Source organism: Lissotriton helveticus, chromosome 8 (assembly GCF_964261635.1).
Source record: "Lissotriton helveticus chromosome 8, aLisHel1.1, whole genome shotgun sequence".
Classification (NCBI taxonomy): Eukaryota; Metazoa; Chordata; class Amphibia; order Caudata; family Salamandridae; genus Lissotriton; species Lissotriton helveticus.
The window spans coordinates 1338262157-1338284711 of NC_136069.1; the positions used below are offsets into that span (position 1 = coordinate 1338262157).

The following is a 22555-nucleotide window of genomic DNA, read 5'->3' on the forward strand; positions in this document are numbered from 1 at the left end:
GAGATTATGCCTTGTACACGTCCTACTTTTTAAATACACTGACCTCTTCCCTGGAGGGCTGTCCAAGTCCTACCTTAGGGGTGATTTGTATGTTTTAAAAAGGAAGGTGTGGGCATGGTTAGTGGGTTACCTTGCCAGGTAGACATGGCAGTTTACTGCACACACAGGCTCTGCAATGGCAAGCCTGAGACATGTTTAATGAACTACTTAAGTGGGTGGCACAATAATGCACCCCCATAGTCATATTTAATTTACAGTCCCTGGGCCCATTTAGTTTACTTTACCGGGGACTTATAGGTAAAGTAAATATGGCAATTGTGGATTAAGCCATTTTTACCAAGTTTAAGGTAGAGAGCACATACGTTTTTATCACTGGTTAGCAATGGTAAAGTGCCCAGAGTCCTAAGGCCAACAAAAACGAATTCAGCAAAAATGGGAGGAGGAAGGCAAACAGTTTGTGGGTAACACTGCAGAAAGTGTCAGGTCCAACAATCTTCTATAAAAGAAAGGGTGGCCAAAATCTTAAATTCTGAGCCTCTTTTCCAGGACCATTAAGAATCTAAATGGCACTTTTGAAGTACAGTATCTAATTCTGTCATTGTGTTACCTTCCAGCACATATTATGCTTCCAAAACTCTGGTTCTATAGCTCTTTAAATAAGAACTCTATTTAGATTAAAAAGGGCTAAGTTACATCCATTTCATACATCTGCTCTAAAAAAAATGAACAATCCTACAGTGACGGTTCCTGTTATCGCGCCTTTGGACAGCTTATCAGAGGATTGACTCCACATGGCAGGTTGCCATTTGGTGAAGAAGTTTTGCTGAAACAATTTGTCCTTCGGTCTTTGCGGTTCCTTGCCACTCGGTGTGAATCTATATTAAGTTGATGAATTAGTGTGGAGAGTCCCGTGGTCTGTTATTGTTGAGCATCTCAATAACATATAAATGTGATTTTCACCTTTACAGGAAACACTTTCTCATATTTCATAAGGTTGTGTCTGTATTTTCATTCAGGCATGCATGAAACAGCATTTGCTATGTTTCAATATGGGATCATCAGGTAACATTTTCCTCGTATTTAAAAAGTTTGATTATGCAAACTCCCCCCACTTAAGTCTTCCAGAGCGCCTTAACCATAGGCTACAAGTGGTAAAAAACAGGCGGCCAGGCTAATTTATCAAAAACCTAGAAAATGCCACATTACCCCTCCTTTGTGGGAATTGTACTGGCTCCTGTTGAAACAGTGCACTCTATTTAAGACTGGTTGCATTATTTTTACTTCTTTATATGGCAACAGTCCAACTTTCATCTCAACATGTGTTCAAACATACTCACCGACCCAAAATCTAAGATCTTCTCACCTGAACTTTCTTAACATTCCCCCTTTTAAAAAGAAAAGTCTTGGAGGTTCTATATTCTCCACACTCGGCCCTCAAATATGGAACTCCATGCCAGCTGAAATTAGGATGTCCTCCTGCTACATCAGATTTAGAAAGCTTTAGAAAACGTGGCTTTTCAAACAGGCCTATGATTAAAATTGCGAGTGCAGTGTGGTAGTTCTGTTATTTAGCGCCAAGATACCATTTGGGGTACATGCGCTGTATAAATGCTTATAAAGTAAGAGAGTAAAATATTTCTCTGGGGTATAGCCAAAACCCACTCATTCTGTAACAACTGTTCTTGCGGGCAACTTTGCTGTTAAGTCACACTTAATGAGATGCAAGTTGCAAAGTTCCTTGCAAACTACAGTGGCTTTGTTATGATTTTGATTTATTTTAATCCAATCAATCTAGGAGTTCTGCAGCAAAAATCACAGTGTGTTCAGGAAATTCAACTTCCAAAATTGTCACTTTACAATATTTATTTTCCGCATATTGTATGACAGAAAACCCAGGGACCTATTCACAAAAGTTATTTTGGATGTGTAAAATAATACTTTTAGGCACTTCAAATTTCAATTCACAAACCTCCAGATAGAGCTCTCCGCATCTCTTATGTTGTTTATACAGAGATCTCCACCTTGATGCCTGACATCTCCCCACAAGAATTTAGTAGTAAACATGGGAGGGACAAGGGGTAGAATTTGTAAAATGGGAATAGTTACTGCAAAATGGGTGGGGGGTAAGGTAGATTGAAGGAGGGGTTTAAGGAGAGATAGGCTAACACACAGCACACACCCACATACAAATAAGACAATTGCAATTCACAAAATACATGTTTATATCTACTGCATTAGCACTACAGACTACACGGGCTCAAATGTTACCCAGTATATCACCAAGTGTGAGTTAGAGGTCAAAACCGTTGCAAGTTCTCCAATAACAAATCATAAGACCACAGAAAGATAAGATGGTGCTTAAGGTTATTTAACAGTCCTGCAACAACCTGATCACATGAACGATGCAGTTTAGACTGGATGAGGAAGCCTCACCTGTATTTTGTGGCATTCTTCTTCATAGGCAACCTCATCTACCCTGCTAAGATGATACTATCAGGGTGGACTCAACGTCAGTAGGAGGGAGTTCTTGATCAGAAGTACTAGATAGTTGTGGCGCCTCTAAAGGTGGTTGATCCATAATACCCTTATTCATCCGTAGTTTTGTCTTCTTTTTAATCATACCTTTGGTACCCACCAAGAAATATATTTTCCTTTAGGTTTAGCTTGAAATATTGGTATATACTGGATCCTGCTACTATCCAGTACTTATTAAAGTAAAATAAAATTTTGTTAAAATGTAATTTAGTGCAGATATGTTGTCCCTTGTTACTGTGGCAGTCCTAGATGATGGGCGTTAAATAAATGTGTTCAATATTTTAATATTAATTTTTAATTAGAAATTGTTTCCTTAAAATCCATTATTACTTCATGTAATAAGATACAGTGGATGATACAGTCGTGGAGATCTCCACAAACAGATATAAAGTTTTTAATAGTAACTTTTTGGTTATAAATTCAGCTGTGGGCATCAATTGAGGGGATGGAGACTGGTAAGTCTACACCTAGGTGCAAATCTACAAATATAGATGGTAAATTACATCTAATAGATTTACACCTTGGTGTAGGTCTGGGCCCACACATGAGGAGATCTACACATGCAAACTTACCTTTGTGAATGGGCCTACTCTCTTTTATTTTGTTAAATATAATGAGTTAGGGTATTTCCAAAGTTAAATTAATATGCAGTGCAAGTAAGAAGATTCAAAAGGTCATTCATGTTGTTGTTCATTGAAAACATTTGTACACATTTGCACCACTTTGAACATGAGGCTAGGATCACAAAAGTAAATTTGCATGTGTAGAGCTACTTGTGTAGATCTTCTCTCTTACACCTTGATATAAATCTCCACTTTTTTAATTATTCATCATTTCCAAATGGAAATGTACACCTAGATGTAGACTCCACCCCTTGAATGAGGGTATGGAGACCCTTTGAATGTATTTGCACATGTAAAGTTAGTGTTAATAACCTTCTCCTGTATGTGGGCATGGTGGAGTTTTCCCAAAAGGAAATTTAGGATTTAAAAAAAAAAAAGTAAAAGAAAAGTGAAAAATAATGTTAAACAAACTTAGTACTACATAAATACAAATATAGAAAAAACTCCAGCTGTAGGTTTGTAAACTGCCTTTTTCAGTACTTGAAATATTACCATTGGAGAACCATCCCATCAATGCATCCACCCAGCATCCAGCTGGGTCTGCATATGCCTGTATGTTTATTGTCTAACTGCATATGTGTTGTGAGTGTGTGTGTACGCACATTTTAAAATTGTATGTATGTGCATATACATATTCTTCTTGTGCACTCAAACTTACTACATCACGACATAGGCCCTTACAGCAAAAAACACATGTACCCAAAATGAGCCAAATTGCTTTGCCAGAGCTTGTTAAAAATGAACACGATAAGGCATGTGCCAGATATGGGCTTTAACAGGTAAATATTATGGCTTCATATGTCTATAATATATACAAGAACAATGAAAAACCAGATTATCAGGGACAAACATATCAAACATGACAAAGTGTAGAACAAACACAAGGAAACTGAAATATCAGTCAGTATGTGATCATGCTTTGAAAGGGAATGCGAAGATAAACCGCTTAATTTATAAAATAAGCAATAAAATGTAAAAAATTAATACATAAGTTAGATAACTGCAACATTCCCTCAAACAGTGGCAGCCTGTAACGTGACTGAGTAGTGGGGTGGGCACACACATGCATGCTCACTTCCACTCAATTTAGAAGTGCGTGTACATACACCCACCATTCACAAGCAAATACATGCGCCCAGATCCATTCAAAGCATGCACATGCTGATACACAGACATTCATAAATACACAAGCACATCCAGCATTCGACTAACACATACCTGGCCACTGCGGTACCCTCAGGTGGAGAAGCAGAAAACTCTGTGGTTTCTGAAGGCTTGGAGGTAAGTAAGGGACAGACAGAAGATCCTGTTGCCTCCTCTCTTTGGCTGACCTTGTCATGGGTCAGCCAATGAGAGAAGTACTTTCTCTAACTCATCACAGAGTGGGATGGGGTCAGCGAGAGATGTTGACTCCACCTCACTCTGTGACAAGGCAACACTGATAGATAGCCAGCGCTGGACCTTCAGAGCTTAAAACTGAAGCAATCAGGTTTGAGTCTATTGTGACACTCTCCTGTTGAGTAATGATGCAGGAAATTGATGTATTTCAATAATTTATTTCAACATCAAGATACCAACGGAGCTTCCTCTCTTCAGTCCTTCTCCTTGAACAGCTGCTGCAGAAGCCGCAGTGTATACAAAGGGAACAACTGAAGAAAAGGAATACAACATCAAAAGATAACATTCTACAGCATATGCATGTACAGCTCGTGAAGCAACTCGTGAAGGAACACGAGAACAAATTTTAAAGGTATACAACACAACACATCTTCCTCCTGATAATAAAACAATAAAAAATAAAAAATAAATTAATCAGAAAAGTTATCACAGACTGGATTTAGCTCTAACAGAACGATCAACATTGATAATAACATCATTAGGTGTAGTCATAGAAGAAGTAATATCAACATTTTCTATTGTCCCAGATGATCCAGTAACAGCAACATTTTCTAGTTCTTTAGATGCTACAGCACTATTTATCTTCTCAGATGTTCTTACAGATGTAGAAGTACATTCCATTTCTTTAGAAGTAACAGCACTGTTAACCCCTTCAGATATAACAATAGGACTTTCCATCTCTTTAGATGTTATTGCACTATTCACTTCTTCAGAAGTAATATTAGAAGCAACAGCACCATGCATTCCTGTTGAAGAACTAGTTAAACCACTTCCTACACTTGAATTTTGATTTTTGATAAGGTCATCTTCAATGATGAAATGTTGTGAGATTCCCTTAGACAAACCAGAAATTCCTGTATTTTTATACAAACTAATGTCACTTTTGAGAACTGCAATTCGTTTTAAGTTCCACACTTTCCCATCACTCAAACGTACTGCATTTCTGTAAATATTCACTACCTTTAATGGTTCAGAAAATTGACTTTCACCTTTTTTAACCTTCCAAGGTTTTTTAACCTTAACCCAAGATCCTACACTAACATCACAAAACTTAACATTGGGTTTCAAATCATATACATCCTTAACCTTCAAATGTTTGTCTTTTATTCTGTCCCTTAACTCTTCAAGAGGAATCATTGGTTTCATATTGGAAACCATCCAGTCAGGATTGCACTTAGTGCGTACTGACCTTCCCCTCATAACTTCAAAAGGTGACGTACCTAAAACTTCATGTGGTGAAGTTCTATACATCCAAATAGTCTTCACCAATTGTAATTCCCAATTAGAATCGTTAGCCACAGCACCTTGTAAAGCATTTTTGAGTACTCTGTGAAACCTTTCAACCATACCGTTGCCACTCGGATTGTATAAGCAAGTAGTGCAATGCCTTACACCTATTTTTTTTAAATACTCCTTGGCAATATTGGAAACAAACTGTACGCCGTTATCACTAATCAACAACACAGGTAACCCTTCTCCAACAAAAACACCATCCAAAAATTTTATCACAACCTCAGAAGTAATTTTTTCAACCACTTTCAAAATTGGCCATCTTGAAAATAAATCAATAACATTTAAAACATACTTATCGGATGCACCAATAGGTCCCATAATATCAATGGCAATTGTGTGCCAAGGTGCTTTAGGAATAATCGGATCGGCCATAGCCGGTTTCAGGGTTATCAAAGTTTTATCAGAGTTAGCACACCACACACAATCTCTAATTATCCTCTCAATGAATAAATCCATTCCAGTCCACCAGAACCACTGCTTAACTTTCTGCTTAGTCTTCACTATACCACAGTGACCTTCATGACACATTTCCACAATCCTTTTTTTAAAGTTAGAAGGAGGAATAACTCTTCCGTTTCGTAAAATGTTACCATTCAAAATTGAAAACTCATCTTGAATTTCCCACAATTGCTTTAATTCATCCGATAAATTGTGTTTAACAGGCCATCCCTTTGAAATGAATGAAGATAATTCCATTAAAACAGAATCTTTCTTATAAGATATTTCCCAATCTTCTCTATCTATACAAGGAAGACCATGATCATGAACTAAAGCAACTTGAATATTTTCCCACTCGTGGTCAGAACTATCCACAAGGTTTATTGGCATGCGTGAAAGAAAATCATCTACTACATTCTCTTTACCTGGCACATAAACCACATTGTAATTATAATCCTGTAATCTTAAAGACATTCTGGCTATTCTGGGTGAAGCATTAAATAAACCCTCCGTAGTTAAAAGCCTCACTAAAGGTTTGTGATCGGTCCTGAGAAGGCAAGGTTTACCCCAAACGTAGGTTCTAAAATGTTCTAAAGACCAAATGCATGCATCCTTCTCTATCACTGAGAAATTACCCTCAGTAGGAGATAAAGAACGCGAAGCATAAGCAATTATATATTCCTTCCCTTCAGAATCTAGCTGTGAAAACACACAACCAAGACCTTTGTTGCTCGCATCAACACTAATCACATTGTCCAATTCGGGATCAAAAGCACTCAAAGCTGGAGCTTTTGCAATTTCACATTTAATATTGTTGATTTCTTCATTACATTCCTTAGACCAAAGAAATTTAGATGTATTCTTTAATAATTGTCTGATATTGAAAATTTTACTCGAGAAGTTTTTAACAAACTTCGAGTAAAATTCAACTAGACCTACAAAAGATCTTACTTCATCTTTATTCCCGGGACTTGGGGTATTTATTATAGAATCAATCAAAGAAGGTTTAGTGGAAACCCCTTCTCCACTAATAACATGTCCCAAGTAAGTGATAGATCTCACACCAAACTTACACTTGGAGTATTCTACTGTTAAATCTTTTTCCTTCAAAACACTCAAAACTTCATTCAAGATATTGTCATGTTGAGTTTTGCCTTTCCCAAAAACAAGTATATCATCTTGAAAACACCTCACATTGTCAAACTTGCTGAATAATCGGTGCATTAATCTTTGAAAAATGGCAGTCGCGGATGCTAAACCAAAAGGTAACCGTTTATACTGAAAACATCCTGAAGGGGTGATGAATGCAGTTAAAGGTTTACTCTCATCAGTGAGTGGAATTTGATGATAAGCGGCTGACAAGTCTATTGTAGAAAACCAACTAGCATCTTTAATTAAGCTTAACATTTCTGAGATTTTGGGTAGTGGAAACTTGTCCACAACTATATTATTATTCAACTGCCTAAGGTCAATGCACAGCCTCAATTTGCCATTGCTGCGTCGAGCCACCACAATGGGAGAAATCCATTGTGATGACTCAATAGGTTCGATAATATCAGCTTGAACCAGTTTCTCAAGCTCAGATTCAACTTCTTTTCTCAATACAATGGGAATATTCCTTACTTTATGTACTTTAGGACACGCATCAGGTTTAAGAACAATATGATGTTTGAAATCATTTAGTTTCCCAATTACTTTTTTAAACACATTAGGATTTTCGTTCAAAATTTCTTTACAAAAATCTGTATTATCATCCAATAACATTACTGGATCTTCACTATTAGGATTGAGTATTATACCAAGACTCCCTTGATCTAGCCATCCTAAAACAGAGGGGCCTTTCTTTGAAACATATAATTTACCATACGCTTCTCTTCCTTTAAATCTGAATAAAAGAGGTCTAAACCCAAGAATGTCAATTTTTTCATCTGTAAACCCTACTGGACGAAAATTTCCAAGTTTTTTAACAAACATACTCTTCCATATAGCTTCATTGACTATAGTGTATGGGGAACCAGAGTCAGCATATATTTGAACTTCAACACCACCTAAGGATAATAAGCAAAGAGGTTTCTTTCTATTATTCTCTTTGTCAATAATATTTAATAAAAATAGTTCTTTGGAACTATCATTAATCTTATTATCTAAAACGGTGTTGAATGAAATCTTTTTGATAGGATTATCATCATCACTAGAACTTGAAATATTATTATCATTAACACATTTCACCTTAACAGACTTTTTTCTATAACAAACTTTAGCAAAATGCCCTACAATACTGCAATTAGAGCATTTGTGTTTTAAAGCAGGACAACTCTTGCTGTTAGCGAGATGAGAACTGCTTCCGCAACGAAAACATTTCAAATTTTCTTTCAAATTTTCTTTGTCTTTAGAAAAATCATGTTTCGAATTTTTAAAATTGGGCTTCTTATTGTTTTCATATGATTTGTCTTTAATTCTGCTTATTATATTTTCACTTTTGTCCTCTGACTTGTTTTCTTTCTTTAAAGCTTTAGCACTACGACTTGAGAGTTCTGCTTTCCTCACTAGTGCTAAAATGTCTTTCAGATCAGAGTCACCATTAATCCACAAACGGTCTTGAATGGAAGTATCACATGCGTGCATGACAACTTGGTCTCTTATTAACTGATCTTCTAATTGTTCAAATTTACAATCTTCTGCAATTAGTCTTAAAGCAGAGACATATTCATCAATAGTTTCATTAGAATCTTGCTTTCTATGAAAAAATTTGTATCTAGTAATGCCGATGCATACTTTTGGTGAGAAATGATTGTCAAAATCTTTAAGAATAATAACAAATTCATCCATGTCACCACTTATAGCAGTTTTCTGCATTTTTTCATATGTTTTTAAACCAGCTGGACCAAGAGAATATAGAAAAAGAGTATTTTTCCTTTTAGCAGACATTTTTTTGTCAACATCAATTGCCTTAATGAAGTTTATGAAATATGCTTTCCATTCCAACCATTTAATAGGTGGATCACAACCAGAAGACTAAAAAGGTAAGGGATTCTGAATTGTAAAGTTTTGTTGAGTAGCCATTATAAAATTGAGATGCAAGAGATATTCCCCAAAAAAATTAATAAAATAGAGAATGTACCTTAGATCCTCAAATTAATGTATCCTGGACTGAAGAAAGTGAAAGCGTTGCTGATTTGTATTAAAATAACTTTATCGGTAACTTTTAAATATTTGCTAATTCCCAAAGATGTACATAATCCAAGATGGTGGCACGTCGATCAACCCTAACGTGACCTCGTACAACGTCAATTACGTAGCGCGCGTCATCAGGAGCTTAGCGTAAGAGACGTACCTTGGTCAGACGTTCCGAAGTTGGTTTGAATCCATTGTGCGAGCTTGAAATGGATTCGAAGTTGCACGAGCGTGTGCTTTTAAAAGATGCAATGAAGTAAGAAGCAATTGGTGAGCAAATCTTTTCCTAAAGACAAAGTTACCAATACATTACCAAATCAGGAAGTCATAAAATTGCGAGAATTCAAAAAGGATATTTCTTTAAACAGGAATCTTCGTTACGAATACATAACAAAAGTAAAAATAAATCTTTAAAAGTGAAATAAATCCTTAATCGTGGGTTCTCTCCGTTGGCAGGATCGTCGCCAATTTGTTGAGTAATGATGCAGGAAATTGATGTATTTCAATAATTTATTTCAACATCAAGATACCAACGGAGCTTCCTCTCTTCAGTCCTTCTCCTTGAACAGCTGCTGCAGAAGCCGCAGTGTATACAAAGGGAACAACTGAAGAAAAGGAAAACAACATCAAAAGATAACATTCTACAGCATATGCATGTACAGCTCGTGAAGCAACTCGTGAAGGAACACGAGAACACATTTTAAAGGTATACAACACATGGGTCAGCCAATGAGAGAAGTACTTTCTCTAACTCATCACAGAGTGGGATGGGGTCAGCGAGAGATGTTGACCCCACCTCACTCTGTGACAAGGCAACACTGATAGATAGCCAGCGCTGGACCTTCAGAGCTTAAAACTGAAGCAATCAGGTTTGAGTCTATTGTGACACTCTCCCTTGTCATGAGAGGAGGCTGCCACATCACTTTTCTGGACTGATAAGGTCACGCCCTCAGGGCTGTGAAATCTTCAGCCCAGCAAAGCTTGGTTCACGCTGGCAGGCAACTGTGTATTATTAGCACCGTTAGAACTCCTGACTGCCTGACCAAAACATGCTGAATGGATGTCAGGCTGGCTTTGCTCAGCTTGACAGACACACTCATCATGCTTGAAAAAGGGGGGAGGAGGGGAGTGATGTGGCCTCTGCTGTAAATGGCGAACTATGTCTTCCTTTGAAACCATCAGTTTTAGTTCTTCTGTCCTGTGGAGGCTTCAGTCACTCAAGTGGAACTGCGGGTCACAGAAGCTGCATTCCTCAGTGGTAGGGAGGATCCAATGGAACGGTTTACATGCCCTACACGCTGGTGTAGTAGCAATAAGATGTCTGGCTGCTCATTTAAGCTTATAGATTGTTGATATTCTTGATGGGTACAGTTATTGTTCAAAATTTCAGTTCCAAATTGTGCTGAAAGTCCTGTCATCAACATCACATAGTGCTCCAATTCCTCCATCACCTGCAAGGCGTTTTTAAACAAGAGGAGTATTTTGATGTTCGCTTTTGTTGCTCTTTTTCATGAGGAACCAACATTAGTGCTTACTCTGAATGTAGGCTTCTTTTTCCTAATCTCTTAAACATGATAATCTACTGTCATTGACGAATTAGTCTCCGCCAAGCTGGTACTTTAGTTCTGGACCCATGCTTTACCCCTTGCTCATCAGCCCCTTTTCATAGTTACATAAATGCCCTTGTCTTCCATGTACCACACCAGTGTTCAACACCTTTTGTGTCCCCAGTATCAAATATATGGAAGAGCAAGATGCAAGAATTATGAGCAGCAAGTCACTTCTTCCATCCCAACCATTGGTTGATTGTATCACGTCAAGAAGGAATCCATGGGCACAGTCCTTTTCATTTATTTATCATGATTTATTTATTTGGTTTTCTATGTAATCATTTTGTGGGAGTGCACTGAACTTCCATAGGATTTCCCTAACCAATCCCTGGGGACTCCCAGAAGTTACACTCAAAAGAGTGTAAATTATGCACTTGTGACTAAATGATGCACTCTTCATTTGATGGCTTGCATCAATTTTAAATTTTCTGTAAACAGAGTAGAACATTTACATGCATGGATTACTTCCATTTACAGGCGACAGTCGGTCTTTAGGCTAAAAATACTCTTTGTAAATCAGGTTCAGAGTTTTGACTTTTGTCATTATTTATAAAAATTGTTGAAATAGATTCCTAGGTCTGTTTGAAAGTTTGGGGACCTTTCCCGGGTCATTTTTCTCAATGAGCAAGATGAGGGAACACGACTGTGACCTTTTCATGCATTGTGCAAAGTTCATTAATGAATAGATTTCCTAATGGTAGCTGTACAATATGTATATTTGTTATAAATAATTTACAATAAATATTAAGAAAATAAATTGTGAAAAGTTAAAAATAGAATAGTAACTCATATAAAATGCAGATCATTTCTATTGTAATCTAACGTGATTCCACTGTGTCTTTTTATTTAAACAATACAAATAATTGTAAAAGTATTTGATCAATCATTGTAAACAAATGCACTTATTATTTCAGGTGGATTTCCTAAAGCCGGTTCTTATCACTGGAATCCAAACTCAAGGAGCACGGCAAATTTTCAAACATTTGTATGTCACAGAATTTTTTATTACCTACACCAATGACAAAAGACACTGGGTGTTGTTCAAAGGCAATAGTACTACTTCAAAAAAGGTCAGTAGGAATATTCACAGCTTTATGACTCAAACCTTCAGTTTAGTAGCCATCGCAGATCAACATTTTGTTTTATCTGTTTATTTCGCACATGGCTGTCAAAAAATTGTTTTCCCCACTGATGTCTTCTTTTGCCTGTGACAGTTGCCATATAACAAAAGACAATGGCCCCTCTCTGTCCATGCACACATCTGTGTAAATAAGTACACTTTTTGTTCTGAGTCGACCTGACTGACAAATTGAGTGACTGTTATCCTCTGTGTAACTGTGAGGGCGAGTAAACATAATAGGCTTCTTAATGCCCAGCCTGCAGAACGCTGTCTTAACTAATGACTACTGGAGTGCTGGTGCAAGGTAAAGCTACTTTCAGTCAATATGACTGTGACCATAAAACATCCAATGCATATGTTAATGTTTTTTAAAAGTTGCTATTAAATTTCTGAAGATGAATTTGTTACGTCACATACATAGGAAAATACATTTGGTTTTAGGCATTACCACATTCAGTGCAGTTTTTGCAGATGTGTTGAACATGTCCGATTTGGATAGGAACTTCAAATCAATCGGGTGACGTGGGAGAATAATGTACACAAACTATATAGGACAATCAAAAAAAGAGATTGGGAGTGTCAGAAGTGCACGGCAAGCATGCAATGCTTGTCAAAATGATATTGCATGCATAATACAAATCAGTGGCTATACAAATTGCTAATTTGCCAGTGTTGTTACCTCTCGCTTTGCTCCCTTTTGCTAACACGGAGATTGATGATTCGACATACTCTCTATTAAGAAAGAGGGGAAATGTGGGCCTCTAAGACCATATATATCAACAAAAGAAGGTAGTAGTGTCCAAAATTGGAAAAGTCAGCAACATTCAAAAAGGAGCAATGTATTATCAATGAGTATTTATGCGTTTAGTATAGGAACTTGGTCAGAGTAATATAGAATGGGTGCTTAAGAAACTCAAAGCACCTACTACCTAAAGGTGCTATATTGGTGCACAAGGTTGTACAGCCAGAAACAATGCTTGAGAGGTGAGATTCTAATTACAGCACACCAAAGATTCTTTTGAATTATTTCAGTCTTTATGTGCGTATTGCACGAATAAGAGATTGAACTGTTGTCACCAATAGAGTTCATAGAGAAACATAAGATTCACACGGTATAAGGATAAAATGTTCCAATGTAGAATCAAGAAAGAGGTCCTCTTCAAATAGTGTTCGTTCTATTATTCTTCTTTATTCAAAAATTCATAAAAACAGTTTTTTCCCAGCATACAAATCGCCAACACGTGTTTCGTCTCCCACAGAGACTTCATCAAGGCATGAATAGTAGTAGGAAGGTGTTTAGATTTCCATCCAAGAAGTAAGGACACAGCGTTAAAAAGTTCGGTAGTGGAATACCACAAATTAATAGGTGAGGTAACCACGTAACTGCATTCACTTCAATAGGAGAGTAAGTTAAATTTTGCTTGACAGTCGTATCCTCATTGTTACTATGGAGATGTATCATAGGCGCTAAAATATATATACGTGAAAGCCTTCAGAATCCCAAGTTGTAAACAGGATGCAGTGGCGCAGGTCACACAGTAATTATAACGGGACTCCCTGAAGGGTTGAGGAAGTCCCAAGTAGCAACCGTAATAAGTTGCAGTATTCCAAGTTGCAGCAGTACTAGACTAACGTCTCGTCGCCTACAATAGCCAGTTAGACATGTCCAGGTGTATTAGGTCAAAGCAAATTAAACACTTCAAGTTATCACAAAATTACACATTTCATGCAAGGATGGAACTGAAATGGGTTTATTAGGTAACATCCATATAGCTGACCTCTGTACTGCAATCAAATTACACACATTCACGAAACATTATTGTGTGGAACTACAAGCAAGAAAGAGCATACATTTGTTAGACAATGTTAAAAAGCATGTACAATTTGTGCAGTGTTCTGCTATCGACTGCTTTAGAAGGAGAGAGAGAGGAACAGGAAGAAGGAGAGGGTACTGCTTTATAATTAAAACATGGATCGAGGTTTGCTACAACACATGTTCCAAATGGAAAACTTTATTTTCCTTTAGAAATTGGTTTGTTGTGTTGAGGATTTTCAGTAGTGATAAGTCATACTACACACACAATTGAAAGAAACTAAAATGTAAAAAAAGTTCAAATAATTGCTAATATTTTTTAATTAATGCTGAAGTGACCACTGTACATCATCTTCTTGCAGAAAAGGGCTTATCCTCATCTAGTAATAAGTATGACAAGGAAGAGAAGAACTTAATGTAATGAAGATCATCATAAATTAATTGGGCCTTGAACAACGAAGAGCTTTCTGGTGAATGTGTACCATGACCCGACCCTTTCTATTTATCAATGTTGCATTATTAAAAATTAGGACAGTAATATGGTATGTGTAAAAAAAAAGTGAATACAATTAACTCAGTAGGACAGGGAATGGGGTGGATTAAACCAGACACAAAAAGAGGATCAGTAGTAAAGCTTACAAAAAGCAGGGAAATATGCAGCAAAATCATATATGCAGTGGTGAATATACTACCCAGCATGTGACAATGTGTTTGGGCAGAACACAATTAATTCAGAATTCTGTTGTCGAGCTTGTTTAAGTATACATGCAATTATAAGAAAAGCCTGCACACTGGGACTCTTCTCTAACCTAACCTGAAATGCAAATGTTTATAGCAGTCTTTCTTTTCTGAAATATGAACATCTTAAAACATCAAGTTCTAGTAGAACTATCAGTTAGGTATAGATAAACATAATACTTCTGGCATCATGCGATCCATCATGTATCTCGCCTTGTACAGATTCTTTGTACTACATTTTCTTGCAAATATACCTGACTTCTCATTCAGCTGAAGTGTATAAGACTACTGATATTTTCACACAGGTCTTTCAAGGCAATGAAGATGCATCTAGTATAAAAGAGAATGTTTTTGATCCACCCATCACGGCTCGGTACGTGAGAGTATACCCGACCAAGAGCTACCACAGACCGACTCTTCGTTTGGAATTTCTAGGCTGTGAAATGCAGGGTAAGCATTTATTGGGTTTTCAGATATTTCTTGTCCTTTGACTGTCCTGTCAGTGGAACTAGTTTATCGCACGCGCATTTCCTTTCATCGCTCCACGCGGGATTTCAGTTGGTGGTGATTGTGTGCACGTGCGTTGGAAAGATAGACCACCTGTATCTTGTTGCTGTATCTATGATACGAGTTTTGATTTAATGACCGAACCTTTCCAGTACATTCAAAGCATCATCGTAATAGAGCGTTGCGTGCTGGCTTTTCAATTATAATCAATTATAACAACAGCATGCTGCTAATTTTATCGTACTTGCTGCTATTTAGGGAAACCTGGGGATATCAGTCCTTTTAATTTCGTCGTGTTTTTAGAATCACTTGCACTTTATTTGCTTTTTAAACTGTAGTTTGTACCTTACTCTCCTGTGTGCTACCTTCACTGCCTGTGCCCCGTTCCACCGCGGGTTCTCCCGTTTGAGTGGAGGGCAGGTCGGCATAGAGCTGGTCCTGTTCTCATTGGCCGGTGCTGGTCAGGTGGGGCGCTAGACTCGTGAACGGATACGTTTAACCGGGATGATTAGAATCCTCCGGTTGATCCGAGGTTCCATTGCATGAATACTATGCCTGGCTGCTAGTTTTATTTTGTGACTGCCTTGCTGCTACTTTTATCGTACTTGCTGCTATTTAGGGAAACCTGGGGATATCAGTCCTTTTAATTTCGTCGTGTTTTTAGAATCACTTGCACTTTATTTGCTTTTTAAACTGTAGTTTGTACCTTACTCTCCTGTGTGCTACCTTCACTGCCTGTGCCCTGTTCCACCGCGGGTTCTCCCATTTGAGTGGAGGGCACGTCGGCAGAGAGCTGGTCCCGTTCTCATTGGCCGGTGCTGGTCAGGTGGGGCGCTAGACTCGTGACCAGATACATTTAACTGGGATGAATATCTCCGCGCACAGCGGTCGTGCGCCGAAGTTGCGCCAAAGTTAAGCCCGTCTGCGCCCGTCCGCGCTGAGGACGGACTGCAGGACGGGCTGCGCAGAGAAGATATTGCTACATTGGCGGCTAGCCAGGTAACCTGGTCCTATGTCTATAATGATATTGTTGCACTGAAACCCACCTTTCTACCCTGCCACTATAGTTTTACCCCGGAGGCTTTTCTTTGCTGTCCTTTATGCTGCTGTTATACTGCTCATATAGAGCCCTCTCTTCCTGATCCTTCTAAAAAGCAGACCTCGGCTAAAACCTTTACTACGCCTACCGCCTATACGGAAGGGGGCTATCTCATCAATGCCAGATCATTGATTGAAAACAATATCGCGTTCCACGATTTTGTTACAGCCAGGAACCCTTCGTGGGTTTTTGTTACTGAAACCTGGGAGTCTGAAGCCTCTGGCCCTGACCTTCTGAACGCTATTCCCGAGGGCTATGCGTTAGCCAGACTGGATAGAGTGGGTCGCAGGGGCAGAGGTTTGGCAATCTTATATAAAGTTTCATCCATTTGCCGCATTAAAACTCTCTCTGCTCCTTCAGATCTCTTTCAGGCTGTTCACTTTCTCATACCCTCCTCTCCCTCAGTATCCTTTACTGGTCTTCTCATTTATAGACCTCCTGGTCCTAGATCCAGTCATAATCTACTCAAAATCCTAGAACCCTACTTAGGCAAATCCCACCTTACGGTTATGGGGGACCTAAATTTCCATCTAGATGACCTTGGCTCTAATGATACTCTTTCCTTGGTGGACCCCCTGGCTGCATGTGGCCTGCGCGGATCACTGACATAATATCGATGGACAGAATATCGACTAGCAAAAACATCGATGACAAAATATCGACAGACAGAATATCGAGTTTGTATCTACAAACAGGTAAGTACAAAAATATCGAGTACAAAATATCGTTTACAAAAATATAGTTTATAAAAATATCGACTTTATTAAAAACAGTGTTAAATTAAATTAATAGTAAAAATGAATTACTAAAATATACTTAAAAATACTTTGACTTATAATAATTAAATAATTAATGAAAGTTATAAAAAAAATGACAATCATATTTGTTAAAACATATATATATATAGTAACATAATATAATTAAATAATATCCAATATTATTACCGTACGATAGCAGAAGTGTAAAAAATACTATTCCCACTCCAGTGAGTGCAACAGTAGGGAAAGCGTTGGATTGCGTAGGGGTTAAAATTACTATTCCCACTCCAGTGGGTGCAACAGTAGGGAAAGCGTTGGATAACGTAGGGGTTAAAATTACTATTCCCACTCCAGTGGGTGCAACAGTAGGGAAAGCGTTGGATTGCGTAGGGGTTAAAATTACTATTCCCACTCCAGTGGGTGCAACAGTAGGGAAAGCGTTGGATAGCGTAGGGGTAAAAATTACTATTCCCACTCCAGTGGGTGCAACAGTAGAGAAAGCGTTGGATAGCATAGGGGTAACAATTACTATTCCCACTCCAGTGGGTGCAACAGTAGGGAAAACGTTGGATAGCGTTGGGGTAAAAATTACTATTCCCACTCCAGTGGGTGCAACAGTAGGGAAAGCGTTGGATAGCGTAGGGGTAAAAATTACTATTCCAACTCCAAAGAGTGCAACAGTAGGGAAAGTGTTGGATAGCGTAGGGGTAAAAATTACTATTCCCACTCCAAATAGTGCAACAGTAGGGAAAGCGTTGGATAGCGTAGGGGTTAAAATTACTATTCCCACTCCAAAGAGTGCAACAGTAGGGAAAGCGCTGGATAGCATAGAGGTAAAAATTACTATTCGCACTCCGGAGAGTGCTACAGTAGGGAAAGCGTTGGATAGCGTAGGGGTAAAAATTACTATTCCCACTCCAGTGGGTGCAACAGTAGGGAAAGCGTTGGATAGTGTAGGGGTAAAAATTACTATTCCAACTCCAAAGAGTCCAACAGTAGGGAAAGCGTTGGATAGCGTAGGGGTAAAAATTACTATTCACACTCCAAATAGTGCAACAGTAGGGAAAGCGTTGGATAGCGTAGGGGTTAAAATTACTATTCCCACTCCAGCGAGTGCAACAGTAGGGAAAGCGTTGGATAGCGTAGGGGTAAAAATTACTATTCCCACTCCAGAGAGTGCAACAGTAGAGAAAGCGCTGTATAGTGTAGGGATAAAAATTACTATTCCCACTCCAGAGAGTGCAACAGTAGGGAAAGCGTTGGATAGCGTAGGTGTAAAAATTACTATTCCCACTCCAGAGTGTGCAACAGTAGGGAAAGCGTTGGATAGCGTAGGGGTAAAAATTAATATTCCCACTCCAGTGAGTGCAACAGTGGGGAAAGCGTTGGATAGCAGGAGGGTAAAAATTACTATTCCCACTCCAGTGAGTGCAACAGTAGGGAAAGTAAATACTTCATATATAAATAAAAATGAAATAAATAGTAAAACCAATTACAAATTAATTAAAATAATTAACACTTTTATATAATATATGAATTAATCAATTAAAAATACAAGGAAAAATTAATAAAAATAATTACCTACTAATACAAATTATTTACCAATTAACAATAAATTAATTAACAATTAAAAAATAATTAAAAATTAGATCAAATAAAAAAGATTTTAAAAAAAGAATTACTTACAATTAAATTACTCCCCACACTATTCCCCTATAAACCCACAACAGAAAATAAATTACTAAAATTAACATATGTATCAATTAATCAATTAATTAAAATAATGACCAATTTTATTTTAATTAATTACCAATTAATAATTAATTAACAATTCATTCAAAATAAATACCAATAAATAAATTAACATATTTAATTAATTATAATTAAATTACTTCCCACCCTATTCCCCTATAAACCCACAACCCGCTACAGAAAATAAATTACTAAAATTAATATAATTATCAATTAATCAATTAATTAAAATTAATTACCAATTATATTTTAATTAATTACCAATTAATAATTAATTAACAATTAATTCAAAATAAATACCAATAAATAAATTAACATATTTAATTAATTATAATTAAATTACTTCCCACCCTATTCCCCTATAAACCCACAACCCGCTACAGAATTATATTACGCAAAAATTAAATACCATAAAAATAAATAATTAATATAAATAATATAATAAATATACACTTTTCAAACATATACTAACATAAAAAACACTTTAAAAATTGATATTAACTTACTTACCTCAAATTCGGTATTTTTGTAGTCTATATTCTGTCCATTCTATATTTTTGTAGTCTATATTCTGCCCATTCGATATTATGTCCCTTCTATATTTTTTGATTCGATATTAATGCTATCCTATTCGATATTTTTGTAGTCTATATTCTGTCCAGTCGATATTGTGTCCATTCTATATTTTGTAATCGATATTAATGCATATTGATATTAAAAACTCGATATTTTGACTCTATACCGATCCATCTAACCTATGACTGCCCATGTAGCTTAGGGTTTTCCTTAGGCTCCTTTTTTGAATGTTCATAACTCTGAGGGTTCAGGGCACGTACCCTCATCACATGTATGCACACAAAACATTCATAATATAGTTTGAAACCTCCACAACACTTGGACTAATATTAGCAGTAATCTGGTGCGCAGACCCACCTTTGAAGTGAATTTCATGTTATAAAGAGGTCATGTCATTCTGTATGATGTCTATTGCAGACGACATAATGTTACCAAGAGAGTATGTCCTAGTGGACAATGTAGTCATATAATTATCAACTACTGCTAGAGCCTTTTCTAAATTTGCCCTGTCAATTTTGTGCAGTCTCACAGCAGCTTACTGCTGTAAAACTTTCTACACGTTGTTGTATAGTGCAAATTGAAGTGCTTTTGACGTGGCTTTCGGGGACCTAATAAAAAATCCTGTTATCCCATGTCATCAGAAAGAAGAGACAAGTATTTCACCTGAAACAATGTTGAGGTTTTTAGTGAATCTAGACATAACTTCCCAATATTGTGAGTTGTTAGCAACCTTGGGTGCTGTGTTTGCTCGTAATGTAGTTCGGGCCTACTGATCTTAAACCCGTGTGTTACCTAGGAAACATGTCTGACATCCATTAGTATCCAATAGCCACACTAACCATCCCTCATGATTTGTCCCTGAAGAATTGTATGAACTGTTGCGTAGCATGGTGTCTAGTGCTTCCTCTGTATAATTTTTGAACCGTTGCCATTTTGCAAAATGTGCAAATGTGGGAAAGGTAGGTGTATTTAAATCTTTTATCTTAGACATGCCAAGCTACGATGTTTGCTGCACAGTTTCGTTCAGGAAAATCAGTGGATGTTTTATCTGGCATGCTCTAAATAAAGCCTAGTTCCACTGAAATGGCCAATCTTTAGTTCCCCAAATAGATTTTATATCAACAGTGTCTCTCTAAAAGTCAAACCCTTGTGTGGACAACTGGGAAAGAAAAGTTTCAGAATATATCAGTTCTGTATCAGTGAGCATATTTTTCTTTCCTGGTGATGGTGTGAGCCTATAATAATAAGACCCGGGGTCTGCTGTAACCAGAAAAATACACAAAAGTATGGGCAAATGCTTTTAAACTACCCCATGGTGGTGTAAGGCAGTGTTCCCATTGTGTGTAATTAAATACTGCATGTGGAGTACTTGCTTTATGCAATAAGTGGTGACCATAATGTTGAAAATAGAACATGTTATCATTATTAGTCGTGCTATCATGCATAGCCTCAGAGTTAAATACATGTCATGTCATGTCAAAGGTTCTTATATAGCGCCTTTTCACCGCAAGGTCTCAAGGCGCTTGCTTTGGGAACCAGTCCTGGCTCTTCCCTGTGAGATAACCCCTACTGGGTATCCCCAAGGTGAAAGCCAGGCATCCCGCCGCGGGGGGCCGTAGTGGAGATTAAGCAAGCTATTGCCCAGAGTTGCAGAGTGTGAACCTGTGATTCGAGTAGGCACCGAAGCGAGAATTATCAAGTCTGTGGACATTTTGGGCTCAAGACCCTGCCGCGTCGGGAATTGAACCCTGGTCCCGGGTCTGACCTCTGCTTCAGGGTCTGCCTCCTCTAACCAGTGAGCCACACTTCTCCACTTCACTTCTCCAAATACAGGGGAATACTCTAGATCTTCTAGCATTTCGTGCACTATATCAATGTCCCAATCATCTGAAATAGTACTCAGCCGCTACTGTACTGGGACTGTCGAGGTCTGGTACCCACATCTTAACCCCAAAGAGGATCTCATAGCAAGTCCAACCCCCAGGGATTTTCTAGGCAGATTGTTGAAGGCTCTCTTGACCCATATATAAATGATGGACCTAACTGTGAATTGAACCTATTACCCTAGCTAGTAAAGACTGCATTAAGTCCTGATTCTTCCTTTCCACTACCGCATTTCCCTCGAATGATAGGGGGAGGAGTAAGGCATGGTCACACCCAATTTTCCTATGGTGTCTTTGTAAGCATTAGAGGCGAATGCAGGACCCTTGTCAGAAAGGAATGTGCCAACTGCGTATGTGAAAACGTGTTGAGAGAACCAGTGTGACTACAAGTATGGGTGATGTAACCTAGTGGAGGTGACTGAGAAGCAGTGCGTGAAATAGTGGGTGAAAACGTGAAAAATGTGGAAAAAGTATATATAAAAATTGGATAATAGAGAGCTAAACAACTTTATTAGGTGTCTCTCGTATTTCCAAATCTAAAAACCAGTGCGGGATCATAGCAGTTTTGAACAAATATCTGCTATATTGATGTAAAAGGTCAACATGTCTCTGCAGGTAATGGACCTCAGAAGGTGTCCGCTGCTTTCTTCAGGACCATAGCTTCGCTACTGCATAGTGATGAAAGTAAAGTGTTAAAATTATTTAAATACACTTAAAAATATCGCCTGGACGTCTTTGTAGAGTAATCGTCCTTGCTAAAGGAGATGGCGTCCGGGTGAAACAAATCAGTGGAACAGACACACACAACATAAAAAGGGAAAGAAACAAAACCACATTGGTAATTGTAGACTCACTTCACATTTAGTGGTAAAGTACATACATTAATTGTTAGGTACCTTTAGTGCCCCACAGTAGTGTACTCAGCCCTATTGTTCGGCCGTTGTCCACTTACCTAATAGGTAGGACATAAAGGCTGCGCCTCACCTGGCTGCGGCTCAGGTAGCGAGAGCACCGCTCTATTAAAAACAAGCAACAATAATCAAGACTAGTTACTTAAGAGACTCAAGTCTCTATATGCCGTTGTTTTTAAAGAACTTGAGCACATGAGGGAGAATCACCAGCCGGCAATTCAGCCCCCTAAACAGCCTCATCAATTCCTCTGGCCACCAGAAAGGTAGTCTGTTTTTCTCCACTGATACGAGCTCGTTGGGCTTACTCAGACCGCTGTGTTTGTTAGC

The 22555-nt window shown here is 37.9% G+C and overlaps 1 protein-coding gene across 1 annotated transcript in view; it reads left to right on the forward strand.

The window, feature by feature from the left end:
* The window catches only part of F5 (coagulation factor V), a 711267-nt gene that overhangs the window by 606984 nt on the left and 81728 nt on the right, over positions 1-22555 (forward strand). The window contains exons 21-22 of the mRNA XM_078658317.1: positions 11986-12141; positions 15048-15192. Coding sequence (XP_078514443.1) covers positions 11986-12141; positions 15048-15192 — 301 coding nt within the window. The remainder of the gene's footprint in view (positions 1-11985; positions 12142-15047; positions 15193-22555) is intronic.